The sequence below is a fragment of the Lathyrus oleraceus genome, chromosome 6 (genome assembly GCF_024323335.1).
Source record: "Lathyrus oleraceus cultivar Zhongwan6 chromosome 6, CAAS_Psat_ZW6_1.0, whole genome shotgun sequence".
Taxonomy (NCBI): domain Eukaryota; kingdom Viridiplantae; phylum Streptophyta; class Magnoliopsida; order Fabales; family Fabaceae; genus Lathyrus; species Lathyrus oleraceus.
In genome coordinates, this window is record NC_066584.1 from 23922388 (window position 1) to 23943068 (window position 20681).

The 20681-nt window shown below is 33.8% G+C and overlaps 2 protein-coding genes across 2 annotated transcripts; both read right to left on the minus strand.

Annotated features, from left to right (window-relative positions):
• Positions 1-238: 238 nt before the first annotated feature.
• On the minus strand, positions 239-2660 carry LOC127091609 (F-box only protein 13). Its single transcript, XM_051030295.1, has 2 exons — positions 2228-2660; positions 239-1722 (listed from the first exon to the last, which is right to left on the minus strand). The coding sequence occupies exon 2, from the start codon at positions 1697-1699 to the stop codon at positions 479-481; it is 1221 nt and encodes a 406-aa protein (XP_050886252.1). The 5' UTR covers positions 1700-1722; positions 2228-2660; the 3' UTR covers positions 239-478.
• Positions 2661-12572: 9912 nt separating this feature from the next.
• LOC127091611 (tocopherol O-methyltransferase, chloroplastic) lies at positions 12573-15946 on the minus strand. Its single transcript, XM_051030296.1, has 6 exons — positions 15495-15946; positions 14260-14429; positions 13815-13919; positions 13496-13699; positions 13176-13278; positions 12573-12979 (listed from the first exon to the last, which is right to left on the minus strand). Exons 1-6 carry the CDS (start codon positions 15868-15870, stop codon positions 12873-12875), a joined length of 1065 nt encoding a protein of 354 aa, XP_050886253.1. The 5' UTR covers positions 15871-15946; the 3' UTR covers positions 12573-12872.
• Between the last annotated feature and the right edge of the window lie 4735 nt (positions 15947-20681).

Genomic DNA, 20681 nt, shown 5'->3' on the forward strand with positions numbered 1-20681 from the left:
CCTCATAGTAATGTAATTCTTTGAGGCATAAATAGCAGAAATATTACTCGAAACATATTGAAAGTAACATGTTGCACAAAAATATCAATGATAATAGGATTAAGACTAAAAAAAATCAATGAACTTTGATATGATTATGAAGCTTTTAAGTTATCCTTAACAAATAAATTGCATTTCAGACAGAAACTTTTGGCTTATAAAATGAAATACTTTACAAGCATTAACATGAGACAAAGAATCACGAACAAGATCATTCATTGATAATATCACTAAATGATAACAATGTTACATCTCACATTCAGTTAAGAATATTACAATATAATCAATCTGTCAACAATCAAATCATTTGGTTAGCTTCCATCTCTAGCTATGTTGCATGAATAAAAGTCAAGTACAAATCAAATTAACATTAAACCAAACAGAACATAAAAAAGGGTTCATAACCAAAACCAAGAAATCGGACTAGGCCGTTTCGCGGTCACACAGAAGCCTCTATCCTCGGCTCGAACGAAAAAGCAGACATGAACTCCATGACTTCTCCATTTATGCAACATTTTGGCAATTCAACCCATTTGTTGGTCACCAAATCACATGTAACATAAGTGCATAGCTCGGGAGAGTTCAAGCATATAAAAATCCGAGAACCGGCACCAACACAGTTGATATCCGGCTTCTTTCCGTACCATTCGTGAGACATTGACGCAGGCATTGCTGCAATCTGTTGCCAGCAACGGTTAGCCTCGTCGAATTTCCACACACGAAGACTCGTGCTTTCCAAGAATTCTGATAACAAAACAACTAGCATCTCACCGTTACACTCTACAATGTCGATAGAGTACTCGCAGAAAACAGGTAACAACCTAGGGTACTCAAGGAAAGATTTGCAAGTCAAGTTGCAAGCTACAACGGTTCCGGAGGAGCTCAGGAAATAGACTATCTCCTGACCGTCTTTGTTAGTAATGACCGATGAATATTGCTTGGTTGGACTTCTCTGCATGCTACTTGCCACCACGTTTCCGGCCTTGCTCAGGAAGTAAACAACATTGTCGTCAGTCGAATCACAATCCGACGAGCTATCATCGACCTTCCTGCCAAGAGCATTCTCGTCTTCCCAACAGGCTGAGCTAGAGTTATAAACTTTAAACGAAAGATTCGGTAGTTCACCAAAGACCAACACAATCTTGTAGGACATTTGGTCATTGAAAGAAGCACTCATAACAACAGCATTGAGAGATTGGTTTTCTGAGTTGAGATTCAACGGAGGAAGTTCGCAACAAGACCCGGTCACAGGATTGGACACAATGAAGTTCCCCAACTCCGTGCGGTAGCAAACTAGGCCATTAGAGGCTGCAACAGGTATGCAACTTTTGTTAGAATCTTCGAGCAGAAGATTCGGATGATTGAGTCTTTTCCAACTGTTTTCAGCCGAGTCAAAAATAACCGATTGGTTGAGACTCGGAGCAACCATGAAAAACCAAGGATCCCTTGAAGGGACTTGTGAGCAAGCGAGCTTGAAACTCACAGAAGCAGCAGCTGATTTCCATCTTTTGCAGACAGAAGTAAGGCGAAAGAAAGACGAAGTCGGCAGCCACGAAAGTACTCTCTCAAAGAGATCTTCATTCAAATCATCAAGCGAAAAGCTGTTGAAGAGTAGATTGTCTCCATTTTCTGGAGACTTTCTTTTCAAACTATGTGCCATTGACAACAAATTGAAACAAACAACTGCAGAAAGAAACAAAGCAACTATTAGGTAATAGCTAAGCAAGATGTAACCAATAAAAATCAATTTTTTTTTCCATTTTTCATTATCAATACCAACATAAAAACCAATTGGTGAGAATAATAATGACTTTTATATAAACATATAAATCCATCAGGAAAAAGGGTAACCATGAAAAAGGTCAAAACTTTCCCTTTCATTCTCCAACCCCTTTTAATCTAGCAACAAAAAATTGCAAAGCTTAATTCACTATGCTAACAGATTAAAAATCAAAACTTTACAACTGTTAAACAAAAACCCTTCAATCTTAAGAAGCTATTCTTCAAAAGCAAACATTAACCTTGAAACTTCAAATGCAAACAGCAGAAAAAATTTCACCCCTTTTACTAGAAACCCTCAAAATAAACTCATAATTCCAAATAACACTAAAAAAAAACTCACTCAAAGAAACACATATTCAAATTCATAAAAGAACAAGATGAATCAAAGTAAGAAAAAGAAAGGTACCTGAAAGAAAGAAAGAAGTGAAGGTAGTTCTGAGTTCTGATGCAAGATGAGATGAAGGAATGAATGAAAATGGGGTTTATGTTGAAGGATGAAAATCTAAAAAAGTGAAAAAGAGAAAGTGAGGTTCTCAACTCAAGAGAGAGGAAGCTTCGTTAGAATGAGTTTTTATAATATTAATGTTCACAACAATGGATAGTTGACACTTTGACAGTAGTGTAGTGTAGTGTAGTGTTGTGTGTGTACTCACAAAGACATATTCTCATTCACAAGACACACGCACACACAAACAACACACGTGTGAGTTTGCTTTAATGTTGTTTGTTACATTAGATTCGGTTGCATATCTATGTCAACGGATTTTCACATAACTAGTTGACTATCTATGGTTAGAGGAGCTTTGGATTCGGTTGAAAGAAAACAAAAAAAGTGGTGGAACAATAGTTTAATAATTTAATGTTGCATAAAAGAAAGAGAAAGTAGAAATTGTCAAAGTGTGGTTTTGTTGCAGCTGACCCTTGTGAAACAAAAGCAAGAAGGAAGCACTTTTGTGTCCTCGTTACCGAATCTTTGTCTGTTTTCATTACAAAGTCAATGGTGAAACCCCATTCACAAGACAACTATAGGATTCTTTTATCATAATACTACTAATAAAACTAGATTTGTGGAGGAAAATATGGAAAAGTAATTTTGATCTTTTTTTAGTTCTTCTTTTCTTGTTCCTCGTGTGTGTGTTTTCACTTCATGTAGGAGATAGATGCTTTCATACATGGACAAAAGATATTAGGTTAATGCAGCATGATTTGTTTGTTTAAACTGGTTTTACTTTGGACTCTTTTATTTTTTAACTTAACACAAAAGATAAGAAGAAGGTTCTAATGAAACTTCTCATATATGGAGAGTTAATGAGATAAAACAAGTTGAGATGCCTCTAACAAACTCTCACGTGAAGGTGTATGTACTTGGTAAAGTGACAATTTACTTTTAGTTAAAACATAAATTGATTAACTTATATTGATTTTTTTTCATTTAAATATATTATGGATTTAATTGAAATAAATTTGACTTATAATATAATACAAACGGGTGATGGTGATGAATCGACTTTTTACACTGACAATGCATAATAATTAATCTCATATATTATTATAAATTAAAATTAAAATTAGAATATAATATTTTATAGAGTCGGATTTCAAAAAACATTAAATTAAATATCAAAATAAAGTTTAATTACCTTAAAAATTTATTAGAATTTTTTTTGAAAACATCTTAGGAACAATTCAATTACTAGTTTTTTTTATAGATTCTCTTAAATATAGAGTCCGGTACAATTTACGATACTAAACGAATTATATAATAAATTATTTAAATATTAGTTTTATTATTTATAAATGACATAGAATTTTAAGTAGGTTAATCAATCAAATCATTGAAAGGGTCATAATCAATATTTATTTAAAAACTCAATATTTATTTTAAAAAAGAAACAACTAATTTGTAATAATGCTTCAATTTCGTAGCATTCGAGGTCATTAGAATGAGTTTTATGGGAAGGGTTTTAAGGGTCTAAGTTCATTTGTCTGAACTAACTCAGACTCGATATGGTCATTTCTAATTGGTATCAAACGTTTCTTCGTTAGCATTCTTCCCTTCAACATCAGCCTTATGGAGTATGAGATCACCGGGTTGGAAACTTCGAGTTTATACCTTCTTGTTGTACTTGGTGTCGGCGACTTCCTTGAGGAAGACACTCGTGAAGGCAGTGAATCATCTCCTTTCGTCTAAGAGATCTAACTCTTCTTTGATGGCTAGAGAATGGTTCCCCTCTTGCAAAGGATGCGTTATTCTCCAAATGAATTCCCCAACTTAGGCTGGGATGATGGCCCCGATGTCATAGGTGAGCTTGAAAGTGGTCTAGTTTGTTGTTGGATGAGGCGTAGTTTGATATGCCCAAAGAACATGTGGGAGTTCCACAAACTAATTCCCTTTATATCCTTAGAGTCTTGTCTTCATCCCTCTTAACAACACTCGTTCAAAAGCTTTAGCTTGTCCGTTGGTATATGGGTGACCCACTGACGTAAAAGGGTGTTTGATCATAAGATCTTCGAAGAGTTTCTTCAGATTCTTGTCTGTGAACTGGGTTTTGTTGGTTGTGACAATGGATTGGAAAATGTTGTATCTTACCTACAATTAGAAATTTTAGTTGTCCAAGAGTCAATTGGAAATGGCTAAAGATATCCATTCCCTACTAGGAGAAGGGACATGGCAAAGTCAATAAACTGAGTTTGCATGGAGGAGCAGGTGGATGTCCATATGATTCTAACATTTCTCACATGTCTTGACATAAGTTTTGGCGTCTTAAACCATTGATGTCTAGTAGCACCAGGGCCTAAGAATCTTTTTGGTGAGAGCTCTTTCTTCTAGGCATTTTCCGACCATGACCATGTGGATCTCGACAAATGTGTATGTGGCTTATCCTTTTCTGAGGCATTTCAATAAAGGGTGTTCAAGACTCTTATGTACAACGTCCCCCCTAAGATCGAATATGAACTTGTCCTTCTTTTTACGCATATGGCTCTGGGAGGGTCGATTGGTAGAGTCTTGAACTCGATATACACCATGATCTTATATGCCTATGAGGAACAAGTGGTGTCGTTCATCAGAGCCACCATCATCTTCAAATTTTTAATGTTGGGTTGCCTAATGTTTTATGTATGAAAAGGTGATTGACACATGACGCTCTTGCGCTTGCAAGTTTAGTCAAGTTGTATTCCCTCGTGTTTAGCTCTTGTGGTATGTGTGCGGTCTCATGGGATCTAAACATGGACAGATTCCCTCTTATTAAGGTGACATAGTTTTGCATCAATGGGTCTTTAGTTTGCACTTCCACCTTTACTTGGGAAACGACCAGTTGTGAATATGTTCTTCATTCGATTTTTCATGCTCCCATTTCTAAGCCTAGAGTGGGACCGATAAAGGCTTCGTACTTTGCTTGATAATTGGTAGTTTGGAGTTCAAAATACAAGGATACTTCGACTACTAGCAATGCTTCACTCTCAAGGATTATCCCCCACGCCTCTTCCCTTACTATCACATGATTAATTTGTGAAGACAAACCACATTATGCATGGAAGTAGCATAAATGATGTCATTTATGCAATTAAATATGCCCCAAATATTTCCTTAGTTCAAAGAAGATATTGAACTCAAATATTTCGATTGACCATTCTGTCACTCTTCCTGCGAGGTCCGGCCTGTGGATGACTTGCTTGAGATTTTGGTCAATCTAGACGATGACAATATGCACCAAAAAGTAATGTCAGCACTTTCTTGAAACTATGATTAAGGCTAAAGAAATTTTCTCAATAGTGTTTTGCATACAATCGTGGTTTAACATGCATAAATCAAACCGTTTGTTTTTTAGTGTGCGCAATATACTTTAAGTCGATTAGTGGGTTTTCTGGATCAAGAAGAATATTTGAGATTGGTTCAAGTCATAACATCAGTAGGATCTCAAAACATATTTCAGATGCAAAAATTTGAGATTTTAGGTGTGTGATTTGAATCACACATCATATGATTTGAATTAAATGAAACAAATACTTCTAGGACATTTATGATGTTGTCATGATTTGACTCACACTGTTAATGACTCAAATCACAGAGTTTTGTGACTCGAATCACACTGTTCCTGACTTGAATCATTAAGTGGTAAAAACTCCCGGATTTGCCTCTGACATGCTTGATTCAAATCACGTTGTTCATGATTGAATCGTGACTTCAGTCTTGATTAGAATCACATTGTTCATGAATCAAATCACTGAAATTGATTTCTCATATGTTTTAGATCTATATCTAAATTACTTTGTCAATTGCTCAAATAATACATGTGCTTATAATTTGCATCAAACATCATGTTTCACTCATTTTTATGCATAATCTCAAGCACCTATATAAATCATTTTTCTCTTTTCATCATCATTAACATAGAGTGATTATTGTGATGATAATCATAACTTTGCAAGTCTTTCTAAAAACTTAAAAACCCACTTTCAAAGAACACCTTCTCACACATGTCTTTTGCATCTGAACTCATCCTTAACCTCTAGCAAGATTAAAATCAATTGTTTCTCAATTATTAGAGAATGTGAGATCTATCATAAATGAGGTTTATTCTTTGTTAATGCTAGTGGTGTTCTTGAGTTGCAGGTCAAGATTCAAATTGTGTGTGATTACTGGAGTTTGGCAATCCAATAGGAAAAAGAAGAAGTTTTTTCTCCAGGTTGCTTTGGTAGTGATATGTGGAATCCTACGGACAAATTCGTAGTTTCTGTGTTCTTTAGATAGATCATTGTTCAAGGCAGGGACAAAGCCAAAAAAAATTGAGTAGTGGGGTCAATATAAATATAATATTTTATTTTTCAAAAATATAAATACACATTATAATTGTTCTCGACGGTTTTTCATGTTATGAAAATATTGAATGATTTTTTAATTTTCAACATAAAAAAATATCTTTCAATGTAAGTAACTAAGCAATCATTTAATCATTCATCACCCATGCAATTTCACATTCGATTCTTGATAATATTCGTAACATAGAAAGCTCTTTCAGCTATTACAATTACCACCAGTAATATCAGAGATAACTTTAAAAGCAAATATATCAATGGATACACTACATTATTTTTGGTCTCTACGAGCTTAATAGAAAGATCACTAATCCCCTTTAATTCTGAAAACTCACTGTCAGAGCATACATCTAAGAAATAGTTTTCAAGCTGACAATCTAGATCCAATAATTCAACTTAGAAAAATTCTAAAGGATAAAATTGAGCTAAACGAATCAACTTGTTCTTATCAAACACATAAAATGAATGTCTTAGAATTAAACAAGTTACATAAAGGAGCAACTCATTATTCACTTTTGTAAAACAATTATTCAACTCTTGAAGTTATCAATCAATCACTTCATAAAACAATTCAACTTGAAAATTATGTAAATTAGATACTTTCTCCATTTTTCTCTTTGAATTTTTTTTGTGCTGGTTAAAAACTGTCATCCATATTTGAAATATCAATATCATTATGCTCACAAAATAATGAAACATCATTCAATAAAGAATTTCAACCATTTTCTCTTATAGCTTGTAGCCTTATTTTATACACTTTTAATAACTTCATAGCATTTACAATATCTTGATCACTTCTTTGTAATACTTGAGATACATCATGTGTAATTCCTATAACTTTTTCATTAGGTGCAAGATGAAAATAAATTCAAAAGATTGCATATAATTCATCTAAATTAGTGCTTCACCTTTTTTTAAATCTAAATCTCAATCATTTCTAACACATCAATCATAGAAGAGAATAGAGAAATTATACTAAGTAATATACCATATTGCGAGCTTCATCTTGTTTCCACCACCTTCTTAATTGTCACTTCTTGATTCAAGCCACGCCCACTAGAGATTTCTCCCTATTCCAATGCTTCTTTTACCTTTGTAGCTTGACTTTCTCGAAAAATATTTCGACGCTTACATGATGCTCCATCAACATTATACAAATTAATAACCAAATTAAAAAAATTAATCAATTTTAGAATGATTTTTTTCTAATGTCACAAGAGCTAATTGGAGTAGATGGGCAAAATAATAAATAAAAAATGCAAAACGATTCTCTTTTAAAATTAAACTTTTTTGACCATTATATTCACCTTGCATATTATTTGCTTCGTCATAGCCTTGTCCATGTATCCTTGACAAACTTAATCCATATTTTGAAAATAATGACTTCAAAACTGATTTAAGTGTTAGAGCACTAGTATTTGAAACATGAACAAAACCAAGAAAATGGTCAATAAATTTTCCTTCATTATTTACATAACGTATAACCACCACCATTTGCTTCTTCACTAAGATATCACGAGATTCATCAATTAAAATAACAAATAAGTTATCTCCAAGATCATCAAGTATAACTTGAGTAGTGACAGTTGCAGCATCAAGATCATTAGGAAGTTTTTCCAATTCAAACTCCAAAAATCTTTTTTTCATGGGAAGACCCCATTTGAGGCTTTCATGTTCATTAAGTGTATGAGGATTAGGAGTTGATGATTACTTTGTTGATTTTCTTTTGAAATATTTTTCCATTGCGTATTACTAAAAACAAAATAAAAAATCACAACTAAAATCATATTTAGAAAGTTCATACTAATACTATAAAGTTGATACAAACACTACAAAACTCTAAAAATAAATTTTCTACAGTTAACACAATCTCAAACTCAATAAGGTAATAATATATTTGTACTCTAATTATAATAATAAAAATAAATTGTAAATTCATAAAAATTAAAATTAAAAATTTTATATTTTAAAAGATCAACTATAAAGAAGAAATTGATAACAGAGATGCACTTTGCATTAAGAGAAAGAGGAATACAAAAAGTGATTTGTTTGTCCTTGAAAAAAGTCAAAGAGAATTAATAGGAATAGAAAAAGAAAAGTTAATTTTATTTAAAGTATTTATTTTATTTATTATATAGAACTAATCATTTTTTTAAAAGAAAAGCAAACAATTGAATATTTTAAATGTAGTTGAATATAGGTGTGTGTGTGAGAACTAAATTATTCAATATTATTTATTAAGTGGGTGTCATAATAAAATTTTCTTCCTAATTTTTAATACATTAAAAATGTTAATATATTATTTATAATATTAAATATGGAATAAGGGGTAATTGTGGTGGGGGCATGGGCCCACCTTTTCAATGCACTAGCTTGGTCCTTGGTTCAAGGGACCGGTAGGACCGAGTAAAGGTTGTTACATAATGGAGGCTTGATATAATTATTGATACAGTAAGAGATCATGTAGATCTTGTAAGATCGGCGAAGCAGACATCGTATACAACAAGAGAGGATCAAGATAGAAAACTAGCTATTTTCAGGAGTATCTTGTATTAAGTGGTTGTATAATTTCTGTAAACAATTAACATATTATTATTATTATTAGAAGTTAACAAATTTTCAATAGTAAAACCATTGAAGAGTGAATTAAGCTTCTGCAAAGAACGATAGAGTTGAACTATTATAATTCCAGTGTACTCTTTTTCTACCCTCACTCTCTTTAATTTTCTGTATAATTTGCATGCTTAGGTTTGTATTGCTCTCATATAATAATATATTAGGGTTTATCTTCTTATAGAAATTTTGTGATTAAAGTTTAGATCTGTGATAGATCTAGTCATTTGAACATTCTCTCTTGCATATATTATTGTATCAACTCTTGTTGTTAGATTGATCTTTCGATTAATCAAATTCAATTAGAACTTTGTATGAAAATTGAATTATAATTATTGTTGAATTGCTTATTTAAACAAATTCATATTTCTCAACTATTTTGATTTCTAATAATTTGATTTAACTGTAATATCCATTTAATCATATGTTTTATAAAATCGTCACTATATTTTGCTTCCGTTTGTAATTTGCTTCCATGGTATCAACAATTGGCCTTAGAGCTTATACTCTGCACATTTGTTTGTAAAACTGATTTTATAAAAGTAAATGTTTTTGTAAAGGGTTTTAGGGTTACGGTATATTCAACTCCCTTTATATACTATTTGATCCTCGTATCCTCCACCAACATGATTCGAGTCATAAGGAAAAAGTAAGATTTGAATCAAAGGACAAAGTGATTTGAATTAAGATCTGAAACATATGAGAAATCTATCTGTGTGATTCGAGTCACAAGATGTGTGATTTGAGTCACATGATTTGAGTCATAAAAACATGTGATACGAATCAAATGAGAGCGATAAACTATAAAAATGCAGTCTTGCATGATTCAAATCAAGTGCAAGTTGTGATTCAAATCAAAATGTTATGATTCGAATCAAGTACAAGTTGTTATTTGAGTAATGATAGCTTAAACATTTCCCGAAAGATTCTATTTCATTTGATTCAATTATTTGCAAGTTGTGATTTGCAATTTTAAAGAGGTTTTGAGATTTTACAAATGTCATGACTTTGAACCAATCTCAAATATAGTTCTTGATCCAAAAAATCAACAAATTTACTTAAAGTATATTGCTTACACTATAATCAAATAGTTTGATTTATGCATGCTAAAAAACAGATTTAAAAGTCAATCCAGAAATATGCAATTGATGAGCAGATTCAATGACATAAAACTAAAATCAAAAGCTTAAAAGACAAGCTACAAAACCATAACCCTTAAGGTAGTAGACTCAATGACATAAAACTAAAATCAAAAGCTTAAAAGACAAGCTACAAAACCATAACCCTTAAGGTAGTAGACTCAATGACATAAAACTAAAATCAAAAGCTTAAAAGACAAGCTACAAAACCATAACCCTTAAGGTAGTAGAGACATGCAACTTCATATAATCTTTTTTATCTAGTCCCAACTCCTCAAAGAGACTGGCGTACATGATGTCGCATGAACTTCATTTGTCAATCATAATCTTTGACACTGTCTGATTTTCTATTTTGGAGTTATTACCAACTGAACAACTTCGTTGTAAACTTCATACACTTTTTCTTTATCTTAGAACCCTAGGATTCGTCTCTCATTTTTTAGTTCTCTCTTCCCATCATTCATCTATGATCTCAAGGCATATATCTCTTAGGTAACTCTTTAAGGATGGTTGATCATCTGATAATCGAGAAGATGACATGAAGTGGTAATGGGATGGAGGTTGAAATCGGAGTGGCGAATCCATTGGCAGGATCAGATGTTACCGTTATCGATTGAGGAAAATATCGGTGAGATGACCCAACGTAAAGGATCTGATGAATTCGACATGGAAATTTGTGAGAATCAAAACATGATTCCTAGGGAGGTGTCATTATTCCAGTGCAAAATAGTCGATTGATCACATTTATATATGAAGTTCTTCTGATGTGATGGTGCAGATCTCCAGTGCGGCGGAGCGAGGGTGTGTCCGTAAGGTTAGCACTCCAACGCTCAAATTAGTAAAATTAGAGATGCGTAACTTACAAGTTACAAAAGCGAATGAAATGCTTATGACGCGTGGACGAGCTTATATGTGACGGGAGGTTAAAACCTCTCCCAGTTGACAGGACGCCGAATACGGGAGACAATCGAATTGAATCCAATAGATGATGATGAGGAAATAGTCTGGATCTGATGTGAAGTCCCCTTATGGAAGTCTATATCTCAATCACTCTCTTGCCGTAGGGTATTCTGGATAGGATCTTGAGTGTTGGTCCGATTTTATTGAACTTTTAGCTGGCCTGGAACACTAGCCGTTGCTGACAATAGATTGCATCAATGACTACATCAATATCTCATGAATGGTATGTAAAAAACAGGATATCAACTGTGTTGATGTTGGCCCTCGTACTTTTATATGCTTGAACTCTCCTGAACTATGCACTTGTGTTATGTGTGATTTGGTGATCAACAAATTGGCTGAACTACCAAAATGTTGCATAAATGGAGAAGTGGTAGAGTTTATGTCTACTTTTGTCTCATGTTAATGTTTGTAAAGTATTATATTAGGTAAAATGAAATGTGATTTATTTATTATTAGCTTTGGCATATGGATAACTTGAAAAGATATGATAGACGGCTTCATATCACATTTTCATTGATTAATTTATTTAGAGTAAAAAGTAAAAAGAGAAAAAAAAACTGAAATTTGCACTAGCTGTAAAACTATAGGAGTATTTCTACAAAATATTACTCAAATTATCACATGATTAGCCACACATTCATTTAACCACATAATTGGTTTTTATTGCACAAATCACCACACACAACAATAAACACTAGTAACCACCATCTACAAGTTACAACCATCTACCTTCTGCAACATCTAATGGCCTAGTTTGCTACCACACTTCATTGTGTTCAATTCTGTGATTGGATCTTGTTGCAACAAGATCCGTTTATAGGATTGAACACAATGAAGTTTTCTAACATCATGTGGTAGCAAACGACTGCAATATAGGGATGCAACTTTTGCTAAGATATAGATGATTGTATCTTTTCAAGGTGGAGCCAAAGATGACAGATTGGTTGAGATTTGGAGCAACCATGAAAAACCAAGGATCCCTTGAAGGGATGTGTGAGCAAGCAAGCTTGAAACTCACAGATTTTCTGGAAACTTTCTTTTCAAACTGTGTGCCATAGACCACAAATTTTGAGCAAACAACTGCAGAAACAAAGGAACTACTAACTAAGACGTTGTCTGCCAACCAAAAAAATATCATTTTTTTCTCATTTTTCAGAACCAATACCAACATAAAAACCAATTGATGAGAATAACGACTTTCAAATGAACACATGAATATATCAAGAAAATTCACTGAAAGAAACACAGATTCAAAAGGAACTTCGGTAAACAATGATTATACAGTACAAGAACAATAAATGATGTAATAAACAAACATTTTTGTTTGTTTGTAAAGCAATATTGAGCAACCATTTCGATTGCAAGCTACATTTTTCCTTCAATATCAGTTATTCAATCCTAATAAGATTTGATGTGGCAGAACACTTATCTTTATTTCTTCTATTTGTGAACTGCCAAAAGAAAAATGACATGTAAGAATCTGTTTCAGTATACTAAAATATAAAATCATCGACCCTCCTAGTTTTCAGGCTTTCGACATGTGATAATGGCAAACTTAATTACACCCTTCCTGAATCCTTCTATCATCAATGGCATAGCCAAAGCTCCTTTTATAGTTTTTAGCCCTGCACACATCAACAACAAAAAGCAAATAATTCTCAGTAACATATAGAGTGTTACTTTAAATTATTTCACAGAAAATAAGAAGTTATAGATGAATGAAGGAGTTTAATACTTTTTTCAAAATATTCTTAGTAAATATTAAGTATTAGTCATGATAAATTATCATAAACACATATTAGAGTATAATGTTGAGCTTACCACTCCTTAAGATTGAAGTGAAACCCTTCCATGTTAACGCTGAACGTATAACTGCTGGCCAAAATGGAGCAACAAAGGGAGACCAATCTGCTGATTTGATGTCCTAGATAGATAGATAGCAACCAATGTCAAAATAGCAACACAGCCTAAACTGATAACACACAGTGTGATTGATTAAGTGCTTATCCAATAAACTATTGTATACAAAAATGCAATTATGTTGTTTAAATTAGCAACACTAGACTCAAATGAAGTCTATTAAATGTCTCAACTCATAGCAGAGAATGAAATTTTTATAATTTGGTATATTCATTAACTACCTGAAGGGACATGGTCTCAAGCAATTTGACATATTCAGCAGTTGAGCACCATGCTGGAAGATAAAATGAGTCACATATCTTCTTCAAGAGATTCTCCTCCCATGGTTGTAGGGATTTTTCGTCGGGACGAAGATCCCTATGGCACCATGTTACTATAATTATGGTGCCACCTGGTGCTGCTACCCGAACTAACTCTCCAACAAACTGAAATAGAGTTTGAATGAAACAGGAAATTGGCTACAACTTTATAAGCATAAAGAAAATAAAATATCAAAGAAAGTGAAGTAGAATGCCAGTGAGACAACAAGAGAACTCAAACCTTTGGTTTGTTAGGCATATGCTCTCCACTCTCCATCGACCACACCAGATCAAACTGGCCGTCAGGGAATGGTTGCTCTAGAGCATCAGCAACTCGAAAGGAAACCTGCCATTACATTACATAAACACAAAAGGTAAATATATCAGCCACACAATGAGTCACTGATATAGATAGTCGACACACCAGACACACGATACTGACACTAAGACGCAGACAAGGTAATAATTTAAGAAAGTGAAAGTGATTGAACATAAGTATATAACCACATGTGTCAATGTCGTGCTAAGTGTCAAACATGTGTTGAATATGAGACATGTTTTCAAGTTCTTAAGACCCTTGGTGAGGGTTTCATTACAATAATAACATAGTTGAACAAATATTGAGACGCAAGAAGTGAAATATGTTAGAAAATGATAAAGGAGAAAATGTCCAGAAAAAGAAAAACCTTGTCAGCTAATCCTTGAGCAGCAGCTAGAGCATTTGCTCTTTCAGCTTGAACGGGACTGAGAGTGATGCCTACACAACTTGCTCCAAATTTCTTGGCCAGGTACCTTGAACTGCCCCCTATGCCACACCCAACATCAACTACACTCTTTGGCCATTTTGTTGAGTCTTCTAAGGAATCATTCATTCGAAAACAGCAAGTAGTCAGTACTAGTTAGTCAGTCCAGTCAAGGTCAAATTTACCAGAAAAAAAATGAAAAAAATCACTACTTCTGATAACATCTGAAATTACACACAGTACCCTACTCTTCTCCAGTTGAGAAGTGGTTTTTTGATTTATTTACAATAACCGAAATCCTTTTTTCCTATGTAGTACCAAAACTTCATATTGAAGGTGTATTTGACATCTGACATGGACACCGTCACCACATCGATGGTTACATTCAATCACTTCTATTTTTTCAAATCATTACCAGTGTTGTGTCTAATGTTCATGACTCATATCTCTCCTTCATAGCATGGAGTAAACAGCCATTTTTGTCATTAAAATTTGCTAATAAAGTCCCTAAATGTATCAAAATTATATACAACAACAAACAAGTCTTGTCCCACTAGTGGGGTCGGCTACATGGATAAACTTTAGTCATACCATACTTTTATCCAAATCGTTAATCTCAAAATCTTTCTTAATAATTTTTCTTATAGTCTTTCTAAGTCTTCTTCTTCATGTAGTTGTTTGACTTTTTTTCATCTGATTTACTCTCCTTACCATCGAATCTACATGTCTTCTCTCTACATGCTCAAACCACATAAGTCTATTTTCCACCATCTTCTCTACTATAGATGCTACCCCAACACTCTCTCAAATATATAAAAAAAACTCAAGTGTATTTTCCCATAGTAACTTCACGAACCAAATTGCCTAACTAAAAACACATAAATTGACTAAAAAAACATATTTATGTAAACTTTTCTAATTTTGATAGATTCAAAGACTAAAGTGATAGCCACAGATCACCTGCCAAAATGGCAATATAATTTATATGTTTAGGTGACAAACTAATGATTGAAAATCCTTATTTTCTAGCCAATAAATAGCCTATAAACTAGTGAATTTCAAAACCTAAAAAAACATAGTACTATTACTTGCATTGAATGCATAAAAAAATCCTATAACATGCTACAATACAATACAAAACAATACAACAACAAAAAAAAGATGAACGAAAAGAATACCAGAAAGAGAAGCAAAACTCAAAGACTGTTCAATCATTCGGATCTGAGCCTCACGATGATCCGCAACCGAAACAGTAGAATCAGGATCATAAAATCCATGATGCATATGGTCCCCCCAAATATCCTCCCATATTCCAGAAGATTCATCGTAAAACTCAGCAATCCCTAACTGAAGCTTCTTCTTCTCCTCTTCCAACACAATCTCTTGCTCCCTAGTTGTCACCGCCATTGATACACCAATGTAACTAGTTCTTCTACTGAATACCGTAGTAGTAACAGTAGTAACGTTTCTGTTGCAGAGGCTTTGAGGTTGAATCGATGAACCATGGAAAGTGTGAGTGCAGCTTAATAACGAAGAAACTCTCATCGTCAACATGGTTTGTATCTAACCACTTGCAAGAGAACACGACGCAATAAAATAATAAAAACAATATATTTATTTATGATATTTTTTCGAGAATCAAGTTTAAATATTAAATATCTGATTAAATTGAAAGAGATTCGAGTAATCTTTGAATTTTATATTTTAAAATAAATAAAAAGAGAATATGTATGATATATGAATAAATAGTTCTAGGTAGGTAACGAAACAAGTACTGTGTGATGAAGATTCAGAAAATTTATTATTTTTTGAGTCTGAGAACAAATATGAAATGTTATTTTTCGCATTTTGTAACCGACTCTAAAAGATAAGATAGTGGTTTTTTGGGCTTTAAAAAATTTAAGAAAGAATGGAGGACAGAATTGACTTTAGCCATGAAGACAAATGAACAGAAAAATACATGGTTGGAAATTTTAAACAAACATATCTTAACTAATTTATTGGATTTCCTGATGGTACACTTGCTTATCTTGTTTATGATTAATTTTACGCAAATAATATATTTCCAAAATAAATATTATATTTGAAATTTAGTTTGATACATATTAAAAAATATAATAAATGTAAAAGAGAATTAATCTTCAATTGGTTCCGTAGTGATTAATAATGAATTTGATAAAAAGATTTACTATTCGATTCCTATAATTAGGATTGATAATAAAATTATCAATTTAATAGATTAGTCAATTCAATAGGCCGGATATTGGTAGTGAAAATAAAACAAAAAAAATATTGATTCTACTAAATTATTAGAATCTATTATTAGTGTATTCGAATTAACATTAATAAAGTAAGAAAACAATAAATTAAGAGTATTAATTAGATGGTAATTGAAAGATAAAAAAGAAATGACTAGATGACTCCTCTCCACTTGTGTGTGATCCCTGTTTTAGGTGTTTTTTGGTGTTTCTGTGTGTTCGTTTTCAGAGTTTTATGGCTTCTCTTTCTTTGTTTCTTTCTTGGTTTTTCTTTCCTTGTTCTTAATTCGCATCCCTCCCCATTGGGCTCGTCATCTTTATGCCTCTGTGTGCCCTCTGTCGTCTTCTTGGGTGCCCCTGGACTTTCCTCGTGGTCTGTTTTCGTTTCTTGAGGCCGGTTGTTTTTGTTTCTTCAGGTGTGCTACGTTTGAGTTTTTGCCTGGTTAAGTCTTTGTTTCTTCCTTCTTGGTTTGTCTTGCCATGGAACATATAGGAACAAGCACGAATCATGTTCGACAAATGGTCCCTATGAAAAGAAACGGGCAATAACACTCAAACAATCAAAATTTAGCTATTACAAGACAAGGGAAAAAAGCCTATATAACAATAACAACACCAACCCTACTATAATGCCAAATACCACCTTGGATCAAGGGGAACGTGATAATCAAGACGAGGCATCAGGCCCCGACTTCTTCTTCTATGAAGAGGAGGAAATTCAAGAAACATTAAAACCCACAATCAGCATTCTTGAGAAAATTGTTACAGAAAAACCTAACCACAAAAAATCCTTACAAACAACCCTAGTCAACATCTAGTGCAACCCTAAGAACCTCATTGTCCAAGAAATTGAACCTGGTATCTTTCAGTTTACCATGGAAAAAATAGAAGATCACAAACAAATTCTAAAAGGCAATCCATGGCTTTTTAGAAACTCGTGGATTATCATGCAGGAATGGGATGGTATAAGTATTGTAAACAAATTGGATTTCTCAAAAGCCCCAATCTGGGTCCAAATTTGGGGTCTTCCTACAAATGCTAAAATGATTCAAATGGGGGTGAAGTTGGGCTGGGTGGGAATTTGAGAAGTTATCGATACTAGGATCTTTGATATGCCTGACAAAATCATGATTGTCAAGGCAAGAATCTACCTTAACACTCAGTCCCCAATTTGTACGGGAATTTACATTGGTAGCAAGAACAATAGGATAACCTGGATAGATTTTAGGTGTGAGAAGTTGCCTCTTTTCTGCTTCTATTGTGGCATCATAGGGCATGGCGAGGATTTCTGTAAAAGAACCATTTCACTTATCCATGGCATAACAAAGGTTAACCCTCTAGGCTCATGGCTCAAAGCAACTCAACTAGGACGGAAACATATTACATCGAGGAAAGAAAGTTCAACAGTATACCAACTAATAAACCTAATATGAGCATGTATAGCCCAATTCCTAAATCCATGATTGAGCAACTGGAATCTATTTCCCTAAAGGAAGAAATCAAAACAACCAAAGAAGACAAGAATGCTCCTTCAAGCCAGAATAAGAAGAGGAGACTTATAGAGAGGGAAGCAACAAATGACAACTCTAATAGTATAATAGCAAACAATACAACTACTTTGGCCTGCCTACCTAACAAGGTTGGCACGAAAGTATGAAGATCATGGCTTGGAATTGCAGGTGGTTGGGAAACCTCCAAACTATTAGGGCTCTTTATCATTTGATAAGATTCCATTCTCCTAATATTCTATTTTTATCTAAAACTAAAAAGAATAGTAATGATATGTGTTTCAATAAGCTTGCTAGAATTGGATCCTTAATCAATGTTTTTAGCATTAATTGTGGTAGCAATGAGACTGGGAAGGGTAGGGATCTAGCTCTGTTATGGATTGCTAATGTCAATCTTATTATCAATGATTCTAATAAAAACTATATTGACTTTTATATTATGGCTCATAATAATAATGTTGATAAGAATGATAATGATAATATTCTTTCGAGAGGGACTACCATCTATGGATATCCTAAGTCCAATCAAAAAAGTCTTACTTGTAATATGATAAACAACATTGTCCACAGAAACAATCACCCTAATTGGCTTATCTTTGGGGACCTGAATTTAACTACTGCTAATCATGAAAAAGTGGGGGCAATCCTTTAGACCCTAAACTTAACCAAAATATTTTTTATACTTTTAATGCTTGTAATTTGGTGGATCTAGGTTTTGAAGGGCATATGGCTACTTGGAGTAACAACCAACAGAGGGATAAATGCATAGTAGCTAGACTGGACAGATTCTTGGCCTCTCCTAGATGGAAGCATAAATTCTATCAGTTCAACAATACTCACCTACCTAAATATAACTTTGATCATAACCTTATCCTCCTGATAAAATCCTTGGTGAATCCCTGGTGGAACCCTTTGACGAACCCTGATGAAACCCCTATAATAAAAATCTGATGAAATCTCTTATGAAACCCTTAATGGAACCTCTTGATAAAACCCTTTTTGATCAATTTTAATCCTTTGGGGTGAAACTTGCATACGATTCTCATGATCATCCGATCATTTTACGGGAATCGGGTAATACTCTAGTGATACCCCGATCACTTTGGATGAAACCCCTTGGTAAAATTCTGGCAGAACCCCTTGATGAAACCTTTCGATGAAATTCCTGATAAACCCTTTTGATAAAATCCCTTGATAAAACCCGTTTGATAAAATTTTGGTGGAACCATTTGATAGAAAATTCTGGTGAAATCCTTTGATAAATTCATGATGTCCCCTTGATAATAACACTTTGTTGAAAATTCTTGGTAAAACCCTGGTGAACCCTTGGTGGATAATGCTCTACTGAAAACCCCTTGATTTAACCCCTTTTGATAAAATCCCTTGGTAAAATCCCTTGACAAACCTGGTATATGGAATGTGTCCCGTGTGTGGGATAGGTTAACAAGTTGGAGGTGTGAGAGGTGAAGACCTGCTTAATAGTTGATAACGATCATTCTGGATGACCGACTACTGAATAAATTCCTTTGACGACTCATGGTGAGTGAGTTTGTTGGGGAAGTCATTTATTGTAAAGGTTTTGTGGATATGTTACTTACTGGAGAAGACTAATAAGCATTCCTACTTGAGGAATTATACTGGTATAGTTGGGTATTGGACTTCAATCGTCATCAGTATAAGAACCGATAACTCATTATTGGCAAGAAAATTGATGTAAGACCCGAACGATCTGAAGGAAATAACAGCAATACAAGATGAAAAACTATGAAAGAACCAAAGTCAAAAAAATAAACGGTGTAAGAACCGAAGTGAAGGTATGATGACGGTGTAAGAATCGAAGTGACTGGATGAAAACTGTGTAAAAACCGAAGTGACTGAATGATAATGATGTAAGAATCAAAGTGAATAGTGGTGTAAGAACTAAAGTCACAATGGTAATAGAACTTCTACTTGGGAATTCTCTAAGAAGACAAAAGTAAAAATAAGATTGATAAAAGAACTATATGTCTCTACTAGGGAATACTAGTGTCATGTAAGACGACTGTCTAATGGGGAATAGGCTTCCAGACGAGGTTCCTTAAGGAATATGAGTGCGGGGGAAAGTACTAAGAAATCCTTACAAGGATATAATGAAGGGGGTGTATACCATTAGGGCATAATAGGGACAATGTTGCTAAGTATTTTCTGCTTGGAGAATGAGTTCCAAGGATACTTGTTGAGGAATTGTCCTTAAGATCGACTTACTGGGATGTACATTGAGAAAAGAGATAGGGAGAAGCTTGGACGGAGATCTATCGCCGGTTTAGCTAGGGATTGATCCAGACTCTCATGATGAGTCCTTAGTCTTAGCCTATGTTATGTTATACATGTTATGTATGCATGTTTAAAGTTTGTATGGCATAATGATCCACATTTATGGATATGTTACGCGTGATATGATGTATTAATGTGATGATTGATGCATACAATGTATTAGTCTTGGGTTGCGCCGCTGAAGATTGGACTATTTGTAGGTATTGAGTACCAAGTAAGGTTGGGATTTTGTGAGATGCCAATCAAACTTGGGCTTTTGAGGTGAATGCCAAATGAGGTTGGGCTT